Source organism: Emys orbicularis, chromosome 7, assembly GCF_028017835.1.
Source record: "Emys orbicularis isolate rEmyOrb1 chromosome 7, rEmyOrb1.hap1, whole genome shotgun sequence".
Classification (NCBI taxonomy): Eukaryota; Metazoa; Chordata; order Testudines; family Emydidae; genus Emys; species Emys orbicularis.
In genome coordinates this window covers 17,441,463-17,463,760 of record NC_088689.1, presented here as the reverse complement: position 1 = coordinate 17,463,760, position 22,298 = coordinate 17,441,463, and the positions used below count along the sequence as shown (strand labels likewise).

Here is a 22,298-nt window from a genome sequence, read left to right as displayed (position 1 = left end):
CCAGCTTGCTATTTCAGCAGAGCCAACAGGATTAAAAAACAGAAACTTCTGTCACTGCAGTAAGCAGAAATGACTGAATACATACAAAAGAAAGCATACATACCAGATGATTAATGTGCAACTTTTAAAACAGTCACTTTTCAGAATATAATTCACATTTTAGGTGGTTCAAATGGTGGCTATTCCACATAAGTCTAAGATCCCAGTCAGAATTTCCCCCCCTGAAATAATTGCTTATCTCAGACTATCAAGACAAAAGTTGGAATTAAAAATAGTTAATGGATTTAAAATATCCAAGGTCAAAAATAACATCTATTTTAAGTGACTAACTGATTAATCTGTTTTCAACAGTAATTTCCTTTCACAGTAATGAACAAATAATATACAAGCAAAAAGCAAGTTGAATTCCCAACAGCATCTTCCCTTAGATTCAGAGTGATAAGTCATATCAAACACCCTCTGTACATTTTTTTCATTAAATTTATTTGGTTTGCCTTTATGTACTCACTTCAACACAATGTACACATTCAACATTGTTGTAGATTCTTGAAAACCGATACGTCTTTCATTCTTTGGTATTTTATCCAGTACTATAGGCTACATGAACTGAATACCAATTATAGGGATCTGAAATCTGTTGGGAGACTTATCTTTAATACAGGATTTACTGAAGGGCTTGGGCTTTTCCACTCATTGTGCCATCAGCCAAGAGACTGGTCCATCTGATATATCTCGGCAAAATTTATTCTAGCTTAACAAAAAAAATTGAAGGGAAACTACTGTACTAAATGTAATCCTGAATATTCAGAATGGGAGAAGTGACACCAAAAGCATCCAAGGTCCTTCTCATTAAGTGAGAGAAGGAATCATTCACTGTTGAGATAAGAACAAAAGCTTGCAGTAAAGATTCATTGGTATTTCAGTATCTTTTAATTATACTAACCAAAATATACACACAAAAATGTGTATTTTACATATACTCAAAAAAGTCACTGTGTTCCATAAGAACTTAGTATGTAAACATTAGCAAAATGTCCTTACTGCAGTAACAGAAGCAAATATTGTCAGCACTATAGGTTAGGTAATTGCATTAAAGATGCTGCCAGAAGAAAGCTACAGAAGCCCAGCGTTCAGAGACACTAATCCAGAAGACCTCACCCCATACAACTCCACTGATTTCACTAGATGAAAATAGAATATGGATCACAGATTTGGCCTTGGCTGTTACATTTAGCTCCAATAAGCTTGAAAGAGGCTCTACATTCACATGCCTGGGTGAGAGAAATTAATTTTCCGAGGTCAATGTCATGATTTTAGTTCTCAGGTAGAGCAGCCACCAGGCCGCATGAACAGTTAATTACCAAAATGAAACATTGTTTGACTCATCCCTCTTTGTTCTCTACATCAGTTACATTCCAAGAGATGTGAATGCTGAACTAGCTGTAACAAAGCTCTATGTTTTCTATAACAAAAGATCATTTTATCTCCATTGCAAAGAAGTCAGAGGGTTAAAAAGCTTTTATAAAATCTCAGCACTGAACTCACAGTAGTAAGAAAGTCATTCTGGCTGCTGGTTTTAGCAAATACAAAAGGCTTGATGTAAAGCAGCTTATAACTAAAATTCACATTTTGTTTTTAAAAGTGGAAACGCATTTTTTAAAAAGAGCAGATTATTGCTGTGTCTCAACAAGTCCTTTCTTTAATAAAGAACATACTGCCTTCATAGAAAATACATGTTTGACACCTAACAGACAAGGTAGCTCGAGAAGAAAAATAATAATTTGCATGCCACGAATATTTCTTCATTGGTCAAAGTTTGGCAACAGTACAACTAAATTTCAGTAAGAAGGTTAAATGGTGTCATTCCAATTATGCTTCCAAAACTGTGATGCTGATAATTTTAAAATTGTGAAACACTCTTGAGTGAAACAAGAAGGCATTATCTAAATCAAAGAGTTCTGGACTGAAGAAAAAAATGCTGTTGTAATTCGGATTCTTGTCATGTGTGACTAAAGAAATACTGGAGGTTCCTCAAAATGTGTTGTCAGCAAGCCTGTTGGAACATTAGATATGCTGTGCAGAGAAAAACAAAAACAAAAACAGGAAAGATGAAACTGAACCTCGTCTTGCAGTAGTACTACTATGTTAAAACTAAACACACTAATGGTCATTTTCAAAGAGAAAAAGATTAAAAACCCACACCCACCTCTCATCATTTTATAAAAATGTAATACCCTAAGGTCTATTTCCTCGTCCCCCCCAAAGAATACCACCACCACCACGATCAGGATTCATTCTGGTGATGCGAGTTATGATTGCAAATTGGAGTGATGGGAGTACTGCAATGTTGCACTAATGGGAGATTTATGTTAATCCCCCACAATGATGATTGAATTTATTCCTAACTATCAAAAAAATTGAGCCTTTGATACTGGATCTTGATTTCTGATCATGGGATCATTGTACAGTTGGATTAGCTACTGTGCCCATATGTGTAAGCATACCCTTTAACTCATTTTATAGGATGTGCGGGGGCAGCTGAATACAAAGTTATATTAACTTAAGTATCGTGCACTTTGGAGGACCCATTACAAAAGAACTAAAAATACAAGTAGGGCATAAAGTTGCCTGCAAGAACTCTCTGATTACAAATATTTAGAGGACACAAAAATGACAAGCAAGTGCAAATAAACACCAAGCATACAAAGTAACATATCATGTAAAAATGATTAAAACTTAATGTAACATACATTTCTATTCAACCAGGCCATACCGGCTATACTTCTGTTATTCTAAGCATGCAAACATCCTACAAAAAATCCTGTGAACTTTACAATATTGTTTATCAAAGAGTAACTTCAAGAAGACAAAGCCGAATACTCATGTTAGATGAGAGGGCTGGAAGATTTTTCCCCATGGTTTAGATGACTTTGGTCACAGCTGACTGCCAGATCTTGGGAGCTACTCACTGATTATTATGGCAACCACTCCCAATCATAGCTAATATTTTTTATCACCAGCCCAGATGGAAGAAGAAAAAAAAAAAAAAAAAACACTGGCCCAGCCTTGTCAAATAACAGCACACACAACTACACTCATACACTCACACCTCCTCGGACACTTCATACCAAAAGCTCTCTTTCTACTCTCACAAACACTTCACACCGGCTTCTGTATTGCACTGATCATTTCATAATTCACTTAATAATCACCTCCTACCTCAATCACCAACATCCTAAATTTAATTCACCCCCATTCATCCCTCTACCCACTGAGCATCATTCCACTTAATTCATCACTTTTTGCTCTCTCCATCTCTTGCAGTATCTTCCCTAATTTCCCGCCCACCACAATTCAGTTTCCCAAATCCACTGTCACTCAGCAGAGACTTTTCAAAACTATACTGGCCATCTCAGCCCCTCAGGCTCCTCACAGCTGCCTCAGCACGTTTCCCTAACATAGCAGCTACAGCACCAGTTGCACTCATCAGTCCCTGTTTTAAGGGTTTTATTTTGCAACTATGAGAAGAATAACTGCTTAGATTCTGTAGAACATGACTGGTCATGCTGGCCTGGGGAAAATGCTTACTTTTCCTAGAGGAGCAGGATTTTGCAAAGACTTTTTAGATAGTGCAAGCAGAGAGATATTTCTTGTCTCTGAAATAAAAATAACAAATGTACCAGAAGGCCTGGACTGCTTGGCCATCCAGGACATTACTATTTGAAATGTGGTTTCATATGCTTGCTGGCTACCCAAGCAAGGGATGGGAGAGCTCTGAGCAACTCCTGAAGCTGCTGCAACTGTACAGACACTCCTGACTTGCTCATTAGCAAACAGCAATAGACTGTGATATACTGTACAGCCATGCTCTTTCCCAGGAGCGATACTGTGTGTGCATCTTAATGAAAGAGTGTTCCAGCCTGCACACCAGAAACCAGGAATGAGTTTGTTGTAGAATGATTTGCCACTAAACAAACAACATTATGTAGGGTTTAAAAACAACCATTCTGTAGCGAGAACAAGTGAGTAAGGATTTTAACCTATAAGGACATAATATAAGAGACAAAAGCCAAGAGTGCAACATTACAATTATGATGTGAGATGCTGTAGATGGCATCTTGACAATTGATATAAGCAGTTGTGTTGCTAAGCAGTAGTTTCAAGTGTGTTTTTCCTTTTTACTTTGGTACACTTAAAGTGCAGTCAATCAGCTATGACATACTTCAGTGGAGCAGGACTGACATTAGGCTGGTACACTAGCCAGTTTAACTGATTGCCAATGGGGGTATTTAGTACACTAGCAGCAGGAACATTCTGTTACAAAAATCTATTAAGATTGTCTAGCAGCAGTACAGGCATCTGGGATACTCCTATAGAAGTTCATATACTCTCCCAGAGATTGAGTATTTTGACCCCCATCTGTGCTTTTAATAAGGAAGGATACTGTCCTCTCTTGATTTTCATGCACTTCTGAGAACAAGGAAAGCATCAAAAACTGCTGTATAAAGGGGGTAACTTTCCAGAACATTAATGCAGAATGTCAGCAAGTTTTCTGGGAGCAAAGATGATTTCTCTCTCTCTATTTTAATACCTCCACATCCATAATAGTCAGTGCCTGACAATGGTATCATGTACTGCTACATCTGTGTCGCTGTAAGGTTTCCTGTATAGCCGCTCTATGCTGACGGGAGACTGTTCTCCCATTGGCATAATTATACTACTCCCAACGACCAGCAGTAGCTATATTGGCAGGAGAGCATCACCCACCAACATAGCGCTGTCCACACTGGTGCTTTTGTCAGTGAAACTTATGTCAGTAAGGGGAGTGGTTTTTTTCACAAAAAAAGCTTTACCAACAAAAGCGCCAGTGTAGACAGCCCGAGTCACTGCCAAAGAGAAAGAAACTATTTGTTTCATTAATTTCTACAGCTCTGTTACGTCTTGGTTGCTTTGATTTTAACGATTAACACAAAAGCCAGGAAAAGCAACAGGATGCTAACCAAAATGATATTTCCATTATCACCTCGAATTCAGACTCTGCTCCTAGTGCTCAGTGGAAGAAACTCTCAGAGTGAGGACCCTCATTTGGGATACTTACTACTTTAAAACTGTCATGTACTAAAGATATTTTTATTCTGAGATGCACAATATGCAGTTTATTATTTTGGTTCCCTTTTAAAATGAGCTAGTGTCTTTGGGGGAAATTATGCTGCAATTCTCAAGCTATATTGCTTGTATTTGCCTGGGCAGAACTCTTTAGAAGGTAAGTAATTCTACTCTCCCTATCCTCTCCATACTACAAACATGCACAACTTGCATCAGTTGATGGAGGATCATTATAGCCAGAACCACAATTCACACATTGCAACAACATTACACACTTTGTAACTGCCTTTTTTACACTGTAAGCTTTGATGGGAAAAGAAAAAGAAAATGGTCTCCAAAATCATGTTCACCAAATTATGCTGGGATTTAAGTGCATGCAGTTTATATGAAGGCAAAACTTACAAATTCAGGTATCTACACATCAGTGTTGCGGCTGTTCCGGACTGATATTCATAGTCCTATATATTTCTTTGAGAAGTAGCAAAGCTGTGTCTTCAGATTCCCTATGAATAAAAAGGGTCTGTTAGTTTTTTTTATAACCAACATTCTGTTGCTTGAGGCAAGTCCTAAGAGTTGTTCAAATATTGCACAAGCCCCTCTCATCTTTTCAAACATGCCAGAAGGCAGCTGAGTGAGAGAGAGGTGTAATTATGACTATGATTATGATCTATATTAAAGGATGTTGCCCTCTAAGGAATGCGGTTTATACATTGCCAATACACAGTTAAAAATGCAACAGAAATGATGCAATTGCTCAAATATTTACAAAGAGATTCAGCATACAGGTAATAACCACATTATACCCTGATACCCTGATAAAATAAGCAACAAACTTTCAGGCAAAGGGATCAATGCCAGGGTTTCCTCCTCCTGAAGGTTTGGCTCATTTCACTGATGTCTTCCTGAGAAAACTTTTTAATATGAATTCTTGTGTATTACCTGCTATATGCTGCGCTGATTAGGTACTTTAATATGGTTTAGTCTACTAGAGTAACAAATCTTTAGATAGAAAAAAATAACTACAGACTGCCACCTTGTGGAGAACACAAACTACACATAAATACTATTAAACATAAAGATAAAAAAATCTAGACAATGAGGGCTTGTGCAGAAGAACTCACCACTGGAATTTATTATTGATTAGATTAGGGAAACTGAACCACCAGAGCAAACTGTTGATACGACTGGCATACATCAGGATTGGAGCCTTGATAAGAACACCTCCTATACAATCAACTATCAATTTACCACCATGTAAACATTATCAACATTAAAAAGCCCCATGAGATATTACTTCAAGTCCTGTGGTTTAACCACTGGACAACATTGCCTATTTCTAGACATAATTTACATTATTTCTATAGAGTTTTTACTTTCCAACAGTCAGAAGACGTTTCAGTGTAGGGTGACCAGATGTCCTGATTTTTGGGTCTTTTTCTTATATAGGCTCCTCTTAACCCCCACCCGCTATCCCAATTTTTCATTTGCTGTCTGGTCACCCTATTTCAGTGGCACCTGATAACTAGTGCAGTAAGCTACTTGTGCTTCTACTATTATGAAAATTATAGTAAAACCACACAGTACTCGTTTCACTCAGCAAAAAAAAAAAAAAAAAAAAAAAAAAAGGCCAATGTTTTGAAGGAACAATTTTAGTTTACTTTTGTTTTTCCAAATACCAACTGGTCTTTGCAACAAGAGAAAAAGATACAGTTAACTAATCATTTGGATGTTTGAGGATCAGTTGTTGTTCATGCTGTACACAAGTCATGTTAGCTATCACATGTGGTTTACATACATGTCAATGTCATCCCACACCCCATGTCTATTCAAATGTACTGTTTGTACTGTGGTAATAAAATGCACAAATCTAAGATACACAAAAGTGAGAAATTAAGTATGCGTAAGAGTGAACATAGATTGGCAGCTTTTTCCTTTCAACAGGTTATTGCTTCTCATGCAAGTCACTCTATATCCTGTACCATCTGAAATGCATGAAATTAGTTTTTGGTTTTTTTACCTATTTTTTTACATTCGAAATCCAGATAAAGTAATGGTGTTTTGCATGGCCAATTACAGAATAGAATTGAAATTTCCCTTTTTATATCCTAAAAACCAGCTTTGAAACCATTGTGCACGTCAGCAGTAAAAATCATAACATATATCAAAGCTTTGAAGGAAGATGCATTTGTGGCAATTCTTTTTCTTTATGTTAAAATCTGATGACAGAGCATTAATATCCTGCAATTTCATTCCCACACAAAGTACAATAAAGTTTTGCTACTTATTGTGCTCTTTCATCATCTCTTCAGGAATGGTTTCATTTGAAAAGCTGTAGCTGTCAAAACAAATATGGTGTCCTTGTCTATCCTTGAAAATGATGTTTGCTACATTTATCTTTTTTAACACCAAGTTCAGAATAGGATGAAAGTCAAGGCAAAGCATCATACGAGAGATAAGAATGTAAATTTGTTTCGTTGCAGAAAAATAGCAGTTCTTATTTCAGAAAAAAATGATAATGCTACCTCAATAGGTGCATACACTTTTGAGAGTGACATTCCAAGATAACCCCAGAGAAAAAGATTGGTTTCTAAAGAACTGGATGATTTCAGAATACCAAGGATCTCACACACATTCTAAAATATCAGCTGAAACTCTAGGTGTAGTCAGTGCAAAACATGTCACCTGAAAAATAAGTCATACTAGAAATAGTACTATTCATCCAGGTACAACATGATGTCCAGAAAAAGAAGTGTTGGCCATTTAAATAGCAATGAAAACCATTCTCAGCTTGTGCAGGAGCAGAGGTGAGTGGAGGCCCATGGTGGCAGATGATTAAGGATGCTGTTATAAAAGGTTGAAGCTAAATTCATGCCATGAGATTCAATTGAAGTAGCAATGTCTTCAGAGAGACTAGCTAGATGACCTAGCAGCTGGATAACCTAAGTAGAACGTCTCTGAGCGATGTGTACAGAACTTCATGTGGCTGAACACAGCCAATACTCTACGTTAGAAGAGTCTGTGGCTTGAAACAGAAGCTGACGCACCTCTGCTAGGGTGCTGATTAACAGGACCTGGAAGTTGTGGGTCAGCCAAGAAGTAGCATTTAGACATGGCTCTCTTGAAGGCCTGATCTAACACCAGTGCCAAAAGAAACAAGAAGCCGACAGGGGTTCTGCAGGGATTGGTCCTGGGTCTGTTCAATACCTTCATAAATGATTTAGATAATAGCACAGAGAGTACACTTACTGGGAGAGGTTGCAAGTGCTTTGGGGGATAGGTTTAAAATCCAAAATGATCTGGACAAACTGGAGAAATGGTCTGAAGTAAATAGAATGAAATTCAATAAGGACACATGCAAAGAATTCCACTTAGGACGGACCAATCAACTGCACACACACAAAATGGGAAATGACTCCCTAGAAAGAATTAAAGATATAGAAAATATGACCTACGAGGAAAGATTGAAAAATTTGGGTTTGTTTCATCTGGAGAAGAGAAGACAGAGGGGACAACAGTTTAAGTACATAAAAGGTTGTTACGAGGAGGAGGGAGAAAAATTGTTCTCCTTAACCTCTCAGGATAGGACAAGAAACAATGAGCTTAAATTGCAGCAAGGGAGGTTTAGGTTGGACATTAGGAAAAACTTCCGTCAGGGTAAACACTGGAACAAACTGCCTAGGGAGGTTATGGAGTCTTCATCATTGGAGGATTTTAAGAACAGGTTAGACAAAACACCTGTCAGGAATGGTTTAGTTATTACTTAGTCCTGCCTTGACAGCAGGGGACTGGACTAGATGCCCTATTGAGGTCCCTTCCAGTCCTACACTTCTACAATTTTACTGTATTATCTGAGCACTGCATAATCTTTATTCCTCTTCACAACACCCCCTATAAGGCAGGGCAATGTATTATCCCCATTTGACAAATGAGGAACTGAGGCAGAGACTAAGGGTAAAATTTTTAAAAGCACTTAACTGACTTCAGAGCCTAAGCTAATTTGTAAAAATCCCTTTGAGTTTTGTTTTGAAAATGGTTCTTTGGGACTTGCTCAAGTTCAGAAGCCTGCATAGATTCACCAAACCCAGGTCCTCCCGAGTGCCACGTTAGACTCTTAACAACTGGGCCATTCCTCCTCTTTGTAGTACTGTATCAAAGGCAACCTTTCTTTCACCACTGTGCACCAGCAAACCCATGCCAAAATTGAAGGTGCGTACTCATTAGTAAAAATCCAACATAGCTTGTATTGTTTCTAACCTACTCCAGCAGATATCCCCCTTTCTACGACTCCTGGTCAATATCATACTGAGGAAAAATCCTGTGTAGAACACTGCTATTTCTATCAAAAATAAAAAATAAAATAAAATAAAAAAAGCCTGGAAAATTAAGCTCTATAGCATGACATTTGTCAGAGTGATCTTCTGAATTTTCATAAAGAAAATGCTAGAAACAAGCAGCAGCATTCTTGTTATTGTCACGTTGGTCACAGATAAACTGTACAAAATAAGAGGAAGAGAACTGGTAATTAAGTAAATTGAATTAAATATATATAACTACACTGGAAAAGCAAAATTTATGGAATTACAGAAAAGAATATGTAATTCTTACCAATAACACAAGTGACTCTGTAGAGCAAAAAGGTATTCATTGAAACTTTCAATTGGTTTTTCCTGTAGAACATAGTCAATACGACGTCCTCCATTTAGCATCCCGACCTTTATTAAGAAATCCTCATCCTTCGAAAGATCTGGACTTTCGGCAGTCTTTTCAGCTAGAATTGATAGTTTTAACATTGAAGTCAGTCACAAGTTCAACCCTTTATTACTGCTTGATTCTATGACTATAAACGGATGTCACCATTTTCTACATTAGTTTCTGGGAAGACAGTAGTAGCCTCAACTCAACTGTGGAATAAAACACAAATAAGTCCTTTGCTGTTTTCTGTGTGGCTTATTATTACAAATGGGGGTCTCAGTTTCTTTTTATTATAAATTTAAATAATAGTGCAACCTTGAAGCACAGAGTCTCTGCAAGACATTAGATAGGTAATTAAGAACTACGTCTCACTATCCATTCATATGGTTTCATTCTATCATGCAGCAGTGTGGCTGATAACCATAAAAATGAATTGTTTCAATCTGTTTCTGCAGCAGCAATGACCATCCTTAATTGATTGTGTGAGACTAAGGAAGTGTTTCTTCATTCTACCCAGAAATAAAAAAGCACACAATGGTAAATAATACCTGTCAGAAAAGTGATAGCAGGCAGGAATCAAGCCCCCAACCTCCCAAGAGATTAATGTTTGTGGAAGGCAATATCTATTACTTAGACGCAGTGTTCATTTCAGTTTCTCCACATCCACTCTTTCTGACTCTTTGTCTTATTACTCAGCTTGGCCTTCTAGGCAGTAGAGTTTAATTAAAAAGCAGAAATCCCACAGATGTTAAATATTTGTTTACTCATTTTTCTTACAGAAGAGTGAAGGCAAGACATTTAGAAACTTGCTCTTGACATCAAGCTCAATTGTAAGATTACACTAATCAAAGACTCCTTTGAAGTAGATGCTGTTAAAATTTAATTTAATAAAAGGCAAGGAAATACAGTACCAAATACAAAGTATAACATATTAAGAATCTGAAAAAGTATGTTTTCCTAGACAAGATCAAATTGTAATTAACTAAAAATCTAACATTTCTAACGTTCATTTGAGCTTTGATGTTTCCACAAATCTGAGATTAGCGTACTAAGAAAATATCTGTGAAATGTCAACCTACCTTCTACCACTTGTTTTTCTTCTTCCTCTTTAATTTGATTAGCTACCTTCTCCAGTTCTGCTTGCAGCTGAGTTGAAGAGGTATGAGCACGTGCAAATTCATTAAGAGTCTGCCAAGCGCTCTTCAAAGAGCTGATAAAACCCTGTTTTAGATCTGATCCCATTCGAGAGAGAGAATCTTTCAACTCTAAAAAGATCACAATATCAGAAGAATTATTAGTGAAAATGTTGAGTGAACACAATTTTTTTTAAGTAAGTACTAGCCAAAGGCACCAATTATTGGTGCATATATGCCCAGGCCTCTTATTCCTCTTGATTAAAAGACGACATAGAACACAGCATCTTCACTATGAAAGCAGAATTTTGCCACCCATATTTGAAGTAGATATTTTGCCACCCATATTTGAAGAAGCTGTTAAAGTTTAATTTAATAAAAGGCAAGGAAATACAGTACCAAATACAAAGTATAACATGTTAAGAATCTGAAAAAGTATGTTGTAAATGACCACTTCATCCTAACCAGATGATTTCTTCCTAGAGCTCCACAGGAAGTCAGAACTCCCTCCAGGTCCCTGACAACCTAACTTGGGAAAAGTTCCTTACAATCCTGAAATGTGTCAGTTTAACCAAGGGCATGTGAGTTAGACACAAGAGTCAAGAATCCAACCTCAGTGGATATTACTTCTGTCCCAGTAAGCACTGTATCTTTTCTTGACTACTCCACAGTGACGCCAAGCAGAAAGGCTGGCTAGCTCAGTAGCATGAAGATCAACGTCCACCCAGGGTGGGTCTAATTTTTTAACTATACGTGGGAGTGGCAGAGTTGCAGGCATTGGGGGACAGAGTTGGGGATCCAGTTAACTTGGCTACTACTACTTATCCTCAGAATCTTAAGAAGTTAATATGAACAGGACAATTACCTGCAACTATTAAAAATACACCTCCAATTAGTGAAGTTACTAGTTGATGACTGTTAGACAGCCTTAATTAACAAAAGGGCTAATATTTTCAAAACTAAACAAAGACAGTGGGTGCTCAATTTGAGACACTTTAAAACAGCCTGATTTCAGAAAGTGCTGAGAACCTGCCCTTTGAAATTCAGCCCCCTTTAAAGCATCTCAAGTTGGGTCCACAAGAAGTAAGACACCAAAAATCATTAGTCCCTTTTGAAAATCTTGACCTACAATATTTGATGCATTAGAAAAATCATAGAATATACATATACAGTAAAATATACATATAAAAATATTTTACCGAGATGAAGTCTTTTTCTGCCTTTGTGGTGTGGAATGAGAACTGGTTTTATGTCCAAGTCTCGAATAATCATAGGTTCTACCCTATAAGCCACTGGGTCAAGCTGCAAATGAAGAGAAAGCCAGAATAACTAAAATTATTTAACATTGAAAAATCCAAAATTTTAGTGACATTTCAGTTAAAGAAACCTGTTGACAATTACTGAAGATAATTTGTAGATTCTGTCTTTTTCAGTTATCTCAAGTGAACTAATGTTTAGTTAAACTGTAAATCACTGCTGGTTCATTAACACGAGTGTTTTCTTTCTCTTCGATTCAGAGACTCTAGGAGAGGGACATGATAGCAGAGATGAGCATTATTTTGCCCCAGCTCTTTAACATAATACATCCAGTGCACAAAGGATCTCTCTTGCTACAGAATTAGCAAATATCAGTAACCATTCAAAACACCACAAAATCTTGCAATACACTACTCAACTATGTTGAAAGCAACATAGAGTCAAGATAAAACTCAGATTTTCCCCAGTTTTCAGTATTTCATATAGCTGGTATACTGGTTGGTAACATGACAAGATGGGGATGAAGAGAAGGATAAATCTATTGTATTTTACAATAACAATAAAGCGTTTCCAAATCTTGATGTGAACATCAGAAGTGGAGGAAGACAAAGAGCACGCTAAATGTCAGATGATAGAAAACAGATTCTCAATAAGATTATTATTTTGGCTTTGGAAAGCGAAGAGGGCAGGTTGCAAGGTAATCAGGATAGGTATTAAGTACATGACTTGCAACCAGCTACTTATTTTCTGTAGAGGTTCAGAAATAACCAAGGGTAATTGCAATATTCAGGGGATGATGACTGTTTTAAAATTACTTTTTATGCGTTAAGAAGTTCAGTTTTCCCACCTTCCTTTCATCTAAATTACTAGAAATCCAATCTCACAGGTACTTCTCACTCACTGGATGATAAATATTGAAGAATCCTTTGCAGGTAGGAAGTCTATAGTTCTCATCAATCTTCTCCACTCCTCGTACAGAAAGGAACACACCAATTGGAGAACCCAGGGCAAAGAAATTCTCTGGTTCGAAGTCTAGCACGCTGTAAGCCACAGAAACCTAGCAGCACAAAGGAATCAAATAAAATAAATGCCACCTCAAATGTCAGGCAATTCACTTTAAGCCTAACTAAAAAGGGAAGATGGTGACTGACTCAGCAAACACCCAATAACCCGCTAGTTTACACTACAGGGTGGCAGATATTTGCTGGGATATTCTGCCCATATGGCTTACATGGAGAAGCCTTACAAAGGCACCTTAAAAAACACACCGGAAAGTACATGAGGATAAGTCAAACTAACAGGAAACATTTCAATGTATTTTTTTTTAAATAAAACTTTAGATTAAGAACAGACCATTCAAATTTCAGGTCTACAATGATGCAGAACAAAGGTAATGTGTAAGCATCCAAAGAAAACTCAAATGACCATTCAACACCATGGCAGTCCATGGTGCTGTGATTTAACGTAGGAGACCTTGATTTGGGAATGGAGCCAGCCCTAGCCACTCTGAAGGGGTGAAATTAATTGTGGTGGCCACATTACTGAAAGCAAAGCCTAAGGCTAACTTTAACAAGTCCTCCCACACTTATAAGGAAAAACAAGAAATACCCAAGTTCTTTTGCATGACTAGAATGAAATGGCACGTTTTTAATTTTTTTGTTTTGTTTTAGTATATAGCACTATTCTCAAATAAGATGTTTTAATTAACAATCTTACCTGGCCAGTACCAACTTCAAAATACTCATAGTCAACGTTCACAGAAGAAACGAAGGCACCAACAGGAAGTTTTCTCTGCGACCGCTCATGCAGGCTATCAGATTCTGAAGTGGCCACAGAAGTAACTGCTTCTTTTGCTTTCTGTGCAGCTTCCTGAGTTTGCACTGCTTTTTTTTCTGCTAATGCTTTTTTCTTTTCCTATTGAAACAAAGTTATCAAAACCAGAAAAAGTTTATTGCTTTGGCAACTTTTCTCAGTCCCTATCTTGGGCTTCAGATGTACCTTATGCATTTACAATTGGTCTGTTTCAGATGTCAGAAGCACACACACATCCCACCCCACACACCCTTGTTTGTTTGTTTTTTGCCTCTTTCTACCAACCTTCCTTCTGGAGCACTGTGGGAACCTGCACAGAGGATTCTGGGGCACAACTAGAATGAACACTTGCAGGTAGCCAAATAAAGTACCACAGCATGAAAACTCAGAATATGTGCCATATTACCCAATGAAGCAAACACCACATTCTTTGATTCTTCTAGTTGATGGTAACTGGTTGCCAAGTCACTGAATGTGTTAACATTTATTTTAAGTTTATGTTAAGAATAGTGACAGAAAACAGATGAAAGCATTCCTCCATCCATCAATCTTCAAAACAAGTATTGTTTATAGCATGAAATCAGTTCAATATTTGAATGAGGCAGTTTTGTTCATTCTCATTTACAAGAAGCACAGAAAGCGATTACTATGACAATACCAGCTTATAGTAGTAGTAATAGAAAACCTGGGAGTCTAAGTTATAAAATGACTAAACTGCAGACCACCTCATTCTGAATTAAGTGCTGTAAGAACGGATACTAATACTGAGCTACCTAGAATTAGTTGTTGGTAGCAATCTAGAATATTGTACTATAAATGGATTTTCACACTGATGATCAAGAGCTATTCTCAAGAGTTGAAAAATCAACCATTTAAAGAAGGAAGTCATTTGGCATTGCTATTGAAAAGAAACACATTTTTCACAAGCACCAATTAAAACACAATCAGTAAATGAGGTTATATTTAGAACTAGTATAAAAAAATTGAATGGCAAACAAGCAAAAAAGATACAAGCATTAATCAGGGGAGGGACTAGGGTAGAGAGAGAAACTTTCACCTCTAAGTCATACATTCAAATCTAGCTTAGACCAATAATGACCACAAGACACTATCTGACTGCTGTTCTGTGGCCTACATTAATTTGGTGGTTCAGTCCAGCTCCCAGTCAACAGAGCAAAATCCACCACCACAACTGGCAACAAGTTTGGCAATTTGAGCAAGGATAAAATTGACAAAAGGTGAAATATCCTTTCACCCTCCAAGTTAGGTATGAGGCATACTGCGGAGATGCCATGAAGAAGTTATGCACTGCAGCTACCTGTACTGTGCTTCGCTCTCTCTTTTTTCCATACAGTATTACATTTTATCATTGTAGAATCAGTTAGGAAAGGATTTTTTCTATAAAATTCAGTTTTGCTTTATATTCAAAATGCCAAACCACATTATCCTGGTATAAACTCTACAGAAACATGTCATGTGTGCAGTGTGGAGATCTACAAATATAATAAAATAGATTTTTATTGCTAATACACAGAAATCAGTTTTTAAAAAATTCGATCACATTAACTCTTTCCCTTGTTAAAAAATTATCACATTCCCAAGATGCTACCGATAAGACCTATAAAACTGGTATAATTAAAAAAGATTATTTGGCATTTACTGGAAATTCTGCAGTGATTTCTTGCATTATTCTTTTGCTCATTGTTATTGAAGTTAGTGGGGGGAGGAGGGAGGGAAGGAAAAAAATCAAAGATTCTGACAGACCCCACCTACAAGGAAAATGCAAGAACTTATTTTTCCCCAAAGGCTTTTAACTCATTGATCTATAGATTAGATCTTTACTTGGACAAATGAACTATAATTGTGTCTAATTTACTGAATATAAACAGGCAAAACAGTATTTAAAAATTAAGTTAGTCAGTTTCATTTCTGATAGGAGGGTGCAATATTTAAAGTTTCTCCCAACATTTAGGGCTTATCTTCCCAAAAGGAGTTTCTTGTAGGATTCTATCTTGTCAAACCTCCTGCTTAGCAGCCACACATGTATAGTAGGAGAGATTGAGAGGTTCTGAGCAGTAATATCAGCAGTAGCCGTTGACATTTTTATTTCTACTTATCAAACTTATTTTTTGAGTCTCCTTGTTTTCTAGTTCCTGAATGAATTAGGATCCTGCATGAAAGCTAGCTGGCTTAGGATCAAACCACACAACACAGGTGATGATAGCGGACAGAGGGAAACACTTTGAAGAGTTGACAGAGGCTGCAGCTACTCCTTCATTTGAGGGGCACACCACACAGCCTGAATGGGTCACTATCTCAGGATCTTAGAGCCGTCACAGATTCTGGATTTTCAGATGATGGTGGCAGGCTTTGTACCTTTTAACCATTGTCAGTTGGTTACAACTAGAACTGTTTGAAATTTTGAGTTTAACAACATTTATCAATAATTCAATTTCGGATGGAAAACTTGAAAATGTTTTTGTTGATGTTTTTTGAACAGTTTTACAGTTGGTTAAACTTTTTCAGATTGAATAGCTCAGCAAAATTTTGAAAAAGTTGAAATTGAAAAAACATTGCAGATTTCAAAAAATTCTCATGTGCAATTCAAAGAGCTGATTGTCTACAATGCTCTATATGCTTACAAGACTGGGGTATCTGAGTCCACTTCTCTCCCCATGCCCACCCCACAGCATCTATGATCATCTCAAATCGTCTTGCTCGCTGTCAGAGTTGAATTCTTGGGAAGAGCACATTACTCTTGTTTAATGTTTATAGCCAAAGGTTTGGCAACCTTTAGAACACTGAATTACTATACAACAGCTAGGCACATCTACAAAAGTCAGTAATACTAAAGGCCAAATCGTATCACCATATTAAAAATAGCTCCTTTTACCCTAGCCAGTGAATCCCCTACCAGATGAACAGCCTTCACCTGCTGGTCACCTATCCCTTGCTGACTAAAAAGATTGGTAGCACACAATGCATCAATTCAGTGTAAAAAAATCCAAAACATGTGGGCAAGATTTTCTGAAGTACCTAAATGAATTGGGAACCTGAATTCTATTGGACTTTCAATTGGACTTAGGCACTTCTGAATATTTTACCTGTGATGACTAACATATTTCATATACTTTTCTGACAGTATAAAATATAGGGCTGTCAAGCGATTAAAAAAATTAATCACAATTAATTATAGTGTTAAACAATAACAGAATACCATTTATTTAAATGTTTTTGGATGTTTTCTACATTTTCAAATATATTAATTTCAATTACAACACAGAATACAACGTGCACAGTGCTCACTTTATATTTATTTTTTATTACAAATATTTGCACAAAACAAAATAAATAGTATTTTTCAATTCACCTAATACAGGTACTGCAGTGCAATCTCTTTATCATGGAATTTGAACTTACAAATGTAGAATTATGTACAAAAAGTAACTGCATTCAAAAATAAAACAGTGTAAAACTTTGGAACCTACAAGTCCACTCAATCCTACTTCTTGTTCAGCCAAGTTTGTTTACATTTGCAGGAGATAATGCTGCCCATGTCTTGTTTACGTCACCTGAAAATAAGAACAAGCGTTTGCATGGCACTGTAGCCGGCATTGAAAGATATTTATGTGCCAGATGTGCTAAAGCAGGGGTCCCCAATGCGGTGCCCGCGGGTGCCATGGCGCCCGCCGGAGCATCTAAGTGCGCCCGCGTACTGACCGGCAGACGAGCATCCGCCGAAATGCTGCTGAGAAACAGCGTCGTCCAGAGGCGTTGTCGCTGAAATGCCGCCAATTTTCAGCAGCAACACCTCTGGATGACGCTGCTTGTTGGCGGCATTTCGGCGGCGACACCTATTGACATTGCTGCTTGTCGGCGGCATCTCAGCGGATGCTCGTCCGCCGCCACGGTCCTCCGTGGCTCATTGTCTGGCGCCCGCCGGATGAAAAAGGTTGGGGACCACTGTGCTAAAGATTCATAACCACCATTCCAGAGGACGTGTCCATGCTGATGATGGGTTTTGCTTGATAACGATCCACAGCAGTGCGTACCAGCGCATGTTCATTTTCATCATCTGAGTCAGATGTCACCAGCAGAAGGTTGATTTCCTTTTTTGGTGGTTGGGGTTCTGTAGTTTCCGCATTGGAATGTTGCTCTTTTAAGACTTTTGAAAGTATGCTCCACACCTCGTCCCTCTCAGATTTTGGAAGGCACTTCAGATTCTTCAGAAACCTTGGGTTGAGTGCTCTAGCTATCTTTAGAAATCTCACATTGGTACCTTCTTTGCATTTTGTCAGATCTGTAGTGAAAGTGTTCTTAAAATGAACAACATGTGCTGGGTCATCATCTCAGACTGCTATAACATGAAATATATAGCAGAATGCAGGTAAAACAGCGCAAGAGACGTACACTTCTCCCCCAAGGAGTTCTGTCACAAATTTAATTAACACTTTTTTTTTTTTTTTTTTTTTAAAACTAGCATCAGCAGCATGGAAACATGTTCTGGAATGGTGGCCGAAGCATGAAAGGGCATATGAATGTTTAGCATTTCTGGCATGTAAGTACCTTGCAATGCTGGCTACAAAAGTGCCATAAGAACAGCTGTTCTTTCTTTCAGGTGACATTGTAAATAAGAAGCAGGTAGCAATATCACCAATAAATGTAAACAAACTTGTTTGTCTTAGCAATTGGCTGAACAAGAAGTAGGACTGAGTGGACTTGTAGGCTCTAAAGTTTTACATTGTTACGTAACTGCACTCAAAAACAAAACAAAGAAAAATCTACATTTGTAAATTGCACTTTCATGATAAAGAGATTGCACTACAGTACTTATATGAAGTGAACTGAAAAATACTATTTCTTTTGTTTATCATTTTTACAGTGCAAATATCTGTAATAAAAAATAGTAATACAAAGTGAGCACTGTACACTTTGTATTCTGTGCTGTAATTGAAATCAATATATTTGAAAATGTAGAAAAACACCCAAAAATATTTAATAAATTTCAACAGGTATTCTATTGTTTAACAGTGCGATTAAAACTGTGATTAATTGCAACTATTTTTTTAAAATCGCAATTATTTTTTTTAATCATGTGAGTTAACTGTGATTAATCGACAGCCCTAAAAAAAAATATAGTTTGGCTCTAACTTTGTCTAGCATAGTACCTTTGGAAAGAAAGAAAGTTACTATACCTGCGTGAAGTATGGATTTAAAAAAATTGTCATACCTACTGAGTTAAGCAGTTTTAAAGCAGAGACGGGTTTTATACTATGCAGTATTGCAGTAAAAGGTTCATTAATATTGCCCACAATGTCCTTCACACAGCTTTTAGGTATTTAATAGTTGAAGCAGAAGACTGTTTTTAGTGACATGCTGCATAACCCTCCTATATGCAGAGAGCTTCTGACAATCTCTGATGAGGCAATTTTATGCACGTTATATAGAGAAGTATTGAAATCATTTGGGCCATTACATAACAGTAGAGAATGGTACGTAATAGTAGAAAAACAAATAATGTTAAATAATGCCAATATAAATGCATTATAAAACCATGCGCATTTACCTGTTTGGCTGCTCTGTCTTTTACAAAGTTGGCAATTTTCTTTCTTGGTCCAAGAGGTATACCCATTTCCTTCAGGTCATCAACTGTACACATCAGCTGGAAAAAGATATAGATATAGATATAGATATATATCACTTCTTACTTCTTAGTGACTTACAGAAAATATGGCTTAAAAATTAGTTAAGTAAACTCAAATAGTGCAGATTAAGATTTACACAGAATTAAATAAAGATCAAAGAGAGTGTAGGACAACAATAAACATACATATCAGGAGACCAACCTACTTAACTGAAAGTGTTATGGATTCACATAATATTTTATCTTAAGTATACAATACATACAATTAAAGTTTCAATTTTAAAAAAAGCTATTTAGACTAAGCTCTAAAGCAAAAAAGATTGTCTGGCTCCCAATGTCAACTTAAACTGTTAACTGTACCAGAGATTCCATATCAATTCTCTCCTTTTCAAATGTGTCGATATATTCTGAGACACTGAGCATTTCCAGAGCCTTCTGTAAGGTTGGCACTTCATCCTCTACATCAGGTTCACAGGGCTCCTCACCAGAAGGAGTAATCATGGGCGCCAAGGAGTTGGTATTCTCTATCACCTTGAGAGAAGATTAAAGCAGCACAATGAGATTGACAGATAGAGTGAGGAGTTAACAGCAAGCTTCCATGAACAAATATATGCTAAACCATATTTTTAAAATATCGGTAACATCTGAGCATTGTTAATCATCCTAGCCTAAGGGCTTTAAAAAAAACAAATATCAAATATCAACATCAATTTTTCAACCAATAAGAACGGACTGACGCTAAATGAAAATATTTAAAGGGAGACTAAAAGTGACAATGGGGTTCCAGGAGTTTTGAATCTCCATGCCTTTAAGGTTAAAAAAAAAAAAAATCTACCTGCCCTCACTCTGAGACCTGAGAACTAAAGTAAACTGACTCCTCCTCATGTATATCCATCATTACTCACAAAGTTCTTCAAGCCAGTATTTTACCTCTCTTTTGCAGACAGCTTTACCTCACTTTCCCTACTTGCTCAATGCCATAGAATCTGTAACAGAGCCAATGTTTAGAACTTAAGAGTTTCTGGGTCCCAGCCCAATGCTTAAATCCACTAGACAGAACCTCCACAGACCTTTAAGTTTATATGGTACAAGAAACCTCAAATATAGAGACTACAGAAACACATAAACTGACTATTCTTAGATTGCATTTTTCCATTAGTCAATTAAAATTTACTATCATATCAGGTACTGTGTTAAACTGATAAAAGTTCTGACAGCTTGAGAAACATCTTCAAAAAACATCAGAGTGAATTCATCTCAAAATTCAGATATGCAAGTAATACCTGCTTGTCACGAACAACCACATCATTCACAAGCCCATTAGCAGCAGTGGGAGGTCCAGAGTTTCCTGATGAAGTCAAGTCTTTCTGGTTGGACAATATGTCAAATAAAATTAAGGCACCTGGAAATATAAATTGTTTTGAGTAAATATTCCAGTTTTCTTGATCCAAAATCTTAACAAATAGGATTTCTTGGGGATGGCAGTGGCTGGAGGTAGGGCGCAAGAACGTTCACTTACATAATTTTACAGAAAAATTAAAAAACAAAAAGAAACAATGTTTAGATAGTACACTTATGTGAGAATTCCTAGCGTATAGGAATTGCTTAAAGCTGGTTCATGTGAACAGCAATTACAATAGCCAACATCACCTTTACTCATTACCTCAGGTTATGGACTCTTCCTAGAGGCAGGACTGGAGGAACAGAGCCCAAAACAACACAGCCAGGAATTCATAGCTTCATAATACTCATAAGGCACGCATAGTAGGATAGTAGTATCCCCATTTTACAACTGGGGAAAGCAGGCACAGAAGATAAGTGACTAACCCATTGTCACATGTCAAATTGATTTTTTAAGACTAGACTAGAATCCAAGTCTTTTGACTCCCATCTCTATGCTCTAACCTCTAGATCATAATGCCTCTTAAGAATTGAGTATTATAACCTGACTATATTGACATTTTGCATGAGTAGCCAACAACACTCCAGAAACCCATTATGGTCTATTAGGCCAGCTTTCCCCATGCTTAAACGTAGTTTGCATTTTTCTCTATCTAGCAATGCTATTTTGTCCCAGAAAGTAAACAGATATATTAGTAGATTACCTAAACTGTGCCCAGCAACAGAGACTCCTCCTTTAAAGTCTGGGTTGCGACTCATGAAAAGTGCATGTAGGCGGTTCATTTCCAGGCCTACTTTATCCACAATGGTCTGACAGTAGGTTGGGCTGTTGTAAAACAGTATATCAAGCAAGGTCTCATTGGTGAAGTGGCGCAGACGTCCAATGCTTGGCAAAGTGATTTTTTTAATATTCCTGGTGGTGCAAAAATTTTAGCTGTAGAATGATTATGTTAAAAGTCTTTATAAGAGCTTTGCAATTCCATTTTTCCATAGTTTTGAAGGTTTAACCATCTGGCAATCAATTCAGAGTACCCTAACCATAGCAGTCATGTTCTCCTCACACCAAAATAAAACTTTCTGGTCTCATCTCAAACTCATACATTAGTGCCAATACCTTCTCTTTAAATTGTTAGTGTATTTATTTCTATGTTAAGGAACTTATATGTCTCTCAACCTTTTATGTCATGTCTAGGTTTAAGGGAAAACCTGTGATATTACTTCATTATAATTTTGCCCTGTTGCCAAGGGTGTGG

General features: G+C 37.1%; 1 protein-coding gene across 1 annotated transcript in view; it reads right to left on the bottom strand.

The window, feature by feature from the left end:
- Positions 1 to 927: 927 nt before the first annotated feature.
- Positions 928 to 22,298, bottom strand: part of SEC23IP (SEC23 interacting protein) — a 44,279-nt gene continuing 22,908 nt past the window's right edge. Inside the window, exons 9-19 of the mRNA XM_065407182.1 lie at positions 21,750 to 21,958; positions 20,928 to 21,046; positions 20,005 to 20,175; positions 19,567 to 19,662; positions 13,905 to 14,102; positions 13,090 to 13,245; positions 12,131 to 12,233; positions 10,878 to 11,063; positions 9,712 to 9,874; positions 5,509 to 5,609; positions 928 to 2,073 (exon numbers count right to left, since the gene is read on the bottom strand). Of these exons, the coding sequence (XP_065263254.1) occupies positions 5,528 to 5,609; positions 9,712 to 9,874; positions 10,878 to 11,063; positions 12,131 to 12,233; positions 13,090 to 13,245; positions 13,905 to 14,102; positions 19,567 to 19,662; positions 20,005 to 20,175; positions 20,928 to 21,046; positions 21,750 to 21,958 (1,483 nt within the window). The 3' untranslated portion in view covers positions 928 to 2,073; positions 5,509 to 5,527. The remainder of the gene's footprint in view (positions 2,074 to 5,508; positions 5,610 to 9,711; positions 9,875 to 10,877; positions 11,064 to 12,130; positions 12,234 to 13,089; positions 13,246 to 13,904; positions 14,103 to 19,566; positions 19,663 to 20,004; positions 20,176 to 20,927; positions 21,047 to 21,749; positions 21,959 to 22,298) is intronic.